Genomic DNA, 2,905 nt, shown 5'->3' with positions numbered 1-2,905 from the left:
ATATATATATATATATATATATATATATATATATATGTGTGTATATATACTTATACATATATTTATATTTTAACAATTAAAGGATTATATTGTACGCGTCTTGCATTTACTAATTTTTTACTCGCTCATATGTAAATTACACCAAATATTTTATCGTTCATGCATATATTTCAACTGTGACATACGCAGTTACACATTTAACAATGTGTACTGAATTCAAATTATATTCACATAATACATAAATGAAACTAATGAATAACAACTTTACTTACTAACTAATATTCACTAGACATATGCGTAGTGTTTTCTCCATGTGTTTATATTATACATTCTATTTTTTATTGCATGATATTACACATTTATCAAATTAAACTAAATTTGTATCACGTTATTCCGTAGAAACTTCTACATAACGTGGCCAAGACTTCTCTTTCACCAGCCAAATTCTGTCCAAGGCAGCACCTTCTTTATCATCGGACACCTATTGTACGATGGAAACAAAAAATTTAGCAAATTTCTTAGGATATTCGAGACACTTCTAAGATTCATATTACATACCTGTTCCAGGTACAGATGAGTTTTATTGAATATTTTCATCCTTGTGTATCCATAGTCTGAGCTACGATATGCGGACCATTCTGGTCGTTTTGGGACAAATTTCTCTCGACCTTCTTTGCAGCCAGCTGATCCTGTAATTATATGTACAGGAGCTTTGTAATTTTTATATGGCTCCTCATAACTACCATTGTACACCTGCAATTACATTTTTTTATTGTTACTCTGCGAATTCTTTCCAAAAAAGGAATAACATAATAAGAGACAATTACTTGGAAGTTATACATGGGCCACATTCTTTCATAACTATGTTCATGCGCCCATATCTCCAAATCTACTTTGTGCTTGAAGAACAAATCTTCCAGCCCAAACCAATTTAGAAATGGCAACCCAACTCTAACTAAACTTTGGTGATTGGTGCAGTCGTCTGCATTTGCATTGCTGCAATACATTGGCCTGTGCCCAAATGTTACTATCCACGGCCGCTGAAATCTGCAACAATAATTCTGTTAACTTTTATTCTCATTAAGATCTAATTGATGATATACCTTGCTTCGGGTTTATTTGCTTCCCGTAGATCCTTGTCCAACCATTCATACTGTTTGATCAATTGTTTTATACCATAATTCATAAAATAATAAGCTTCAGTTTCTATAGCTACGAAATGTACAGGACCTATATTGAAACTGTACCACAAGCCTTCTGAGTCACCAGGCATCGTGAATCGTGCTCTGGAAAATCCATTGAAATGTCAACTTTTGACAACAAGTGAAACTTACCGATATTACTCAAACCGACCTGTAATTGCTAAAATTGTATTTTTCTTCGTGATTACCAGGTACAGTCATGTATGGTACATAAGCGGCGATAGATTCAATTTGTCGCATGAATTCATCACCTACACGTGCGTCATCAGTGTGCATATCATAAGCAAAATCACCAACGTGAATAGCAGCATCGTATAAGCCAAGTTCTGTCTCTTCTTGCAACCGTGGCAAACTCTGTGCGTTCTCATTACCCATGTCACCAAAGATAACTATCTGTGGTGACCAATCTATAGATTCTTTAGGTGCAGTCCTTATGTAAAATATACTTGACCATCCATAGCGACTACCGCAATGATATACTGGTAACAAGAGGCAAAATAAATATTGCTATTAAAAATATGAAACATTAACAGTAAAAAGAAAATAAGATATATAGCTTACTGTATTTGCTGTTAGGATTTAAATTTTTTAGCCATACTCTATGAATATATTGTTTTTGCTTTTTAGCTCCACCATCGATGAAAAGAGTAGAATTTCCTTTAGCTCGGAGAACAAGCCCACCTATGCCATATTCTACTATTGATTCTTTAGTGTCATTTCTTGTGCTCCATGTTACAACAACATCATGAATGTTATCTGAAGATCGTACAGAATAATTAGGATTACTCGTATTTCTAGTTGCTATTGTTCAAAGAAGCATTAAACAGTCCACAAGTATAGCTTTTACTGAGAGATTGCAAACTTCATGTAGTTTATATATATTGAAATAATAAAACTTACCTCCGTATGAAAGATGTACAGCTTCTGGCTGATAATATAGCACACCAAACGCAGTAGAAAGGAAGGATAAAATTATAAACGTAATACGCAGAAGCATTTTGTCTACAACAAAAATTTTATTATTAAATCACATTTCACTCGACTATTACACACTATGTACGCGAGTATATTGGAAAAGAATTTCGTTCTGCTGCGTATACTGAATTTATATTTGCAAATAGACCGATTTATAAATGACGCTATTAAACTTGTTACACCTACCAATTTAATACGTCAATCGTGTCACGCGAGTGTCAACCGTTCCAGAAAGCTGTACAGAAATAACTGCATATCTGGGCGTGCGTGCGTCGGAAACAAAGAGCAATTACGCATTATCTAGAAAATGTACATGTTGTCTACATCCGCTTATCATAGTGATTAATGCTCTAAATATGGCATTTAAAATACTTGACTTCTTTGTTGATTTCCGGCAATAATACTGTAACTAATCAATGGAGCGATAAGACGCGTACACACTCGAAACAAGCTTGCTCGCGACATCGCTCGATGGCGTCAGGTAAACTTTTACCATGCAGAGGATTGGTAATTATTTGAAAAGTGTAGTTTCCAAATAATCCGCTACGAGCCGCTGTCATTCCAACTGACAAATCGAGATCATAGAACGTTTCAACGACAAACTTCTTTTATTTCCAAGCAGAAAGACTTTTAATTCGAGAGATCTTTGATATTGGATGATTGCGATAATAATTACAAGGTAATCGATTGTTCTCAATGTTTTATATCAATCAGATTAGCTTTTACTA

General features: G+C 34.3%; 1 protein-coding gene across 1 annotated transcript; it reads right to left on the bottom strand.

Annotated features, from left to right (window-relative positions):
- Positions 1–298: 298 nt before the first annotated feature.
- LOC106747598 (iron/zinc purple acid phosphatase-like protein) lies at positions 299–2,664 on the bottom strand. The gene is made up of 8 exons (XM_014625263.1): positions 2,364–2,664; positions 2,103–2,204; positions 1,764–1,958; positions 1,354–1,681; positions 1,104–1,286; positions 828–1,047; positions 559–753; positions 299–481 (listed from the first exon to the last, which is right to left on the bottom strand). Exons 2-8 carry the CDS (start codon positions 2,197–2,199, stop codon positions 389–391), a joined length of 1,311 nt encoding a protein of 436 aa, XP_014480749.1. The 5' UTR covers positions 2,200–2,204; positions 2,364–2,664; the 3' UTR covers positions 299–388.
- Between the last annotated feature and the right edge of the window lie 241 nt (positions 2,665–2,905).

Source organism: Dinoponera quadriceps, unplaced genomic scaffold, assembly GCF_001313825.1.
Source record: "Dinoponera quadriceps isolate SergipeBrazil2010 unplaced genomic scaffold, ASM131382v1 scaffold1395, whole genome shotgun sequence".
Classification (NCBI taxonomy): Eukaryota; Metazoa; Arthropoda; class Insecta; order Hymenoptera; family Formicidae; genus Dinoponera; species Dinoponera quadriceps.
Note: the sequence above shows the minus strand (reverse complement) of the source record. Positions and strands in the feature narration are given on the sequence as shown.

Bases quoted from the DNA above. Each gene is read 5' to 3' on its own strand.
- LOC106747598 (XM_014625263.1), bottom strand. From the start codon at position 2,199: ATGCTTCTGCGTATTACGTTTATAATTTTATCCTTCCTTTCTACTGCG. The intron at 1,959-2,102 runs GTAAGTTTTATT...TACGATCTTCAG, and splicing joins TGTACATCTTTCATACGGAG to ATAACATTCATGATGTTGTT. The intron at 482-558 runs GTATGTAATATG...ATCGTACAATAG, and splicing joins CTCATCTGTACCTGGAACAG to GTGTCCGATGATAAAGAAGG.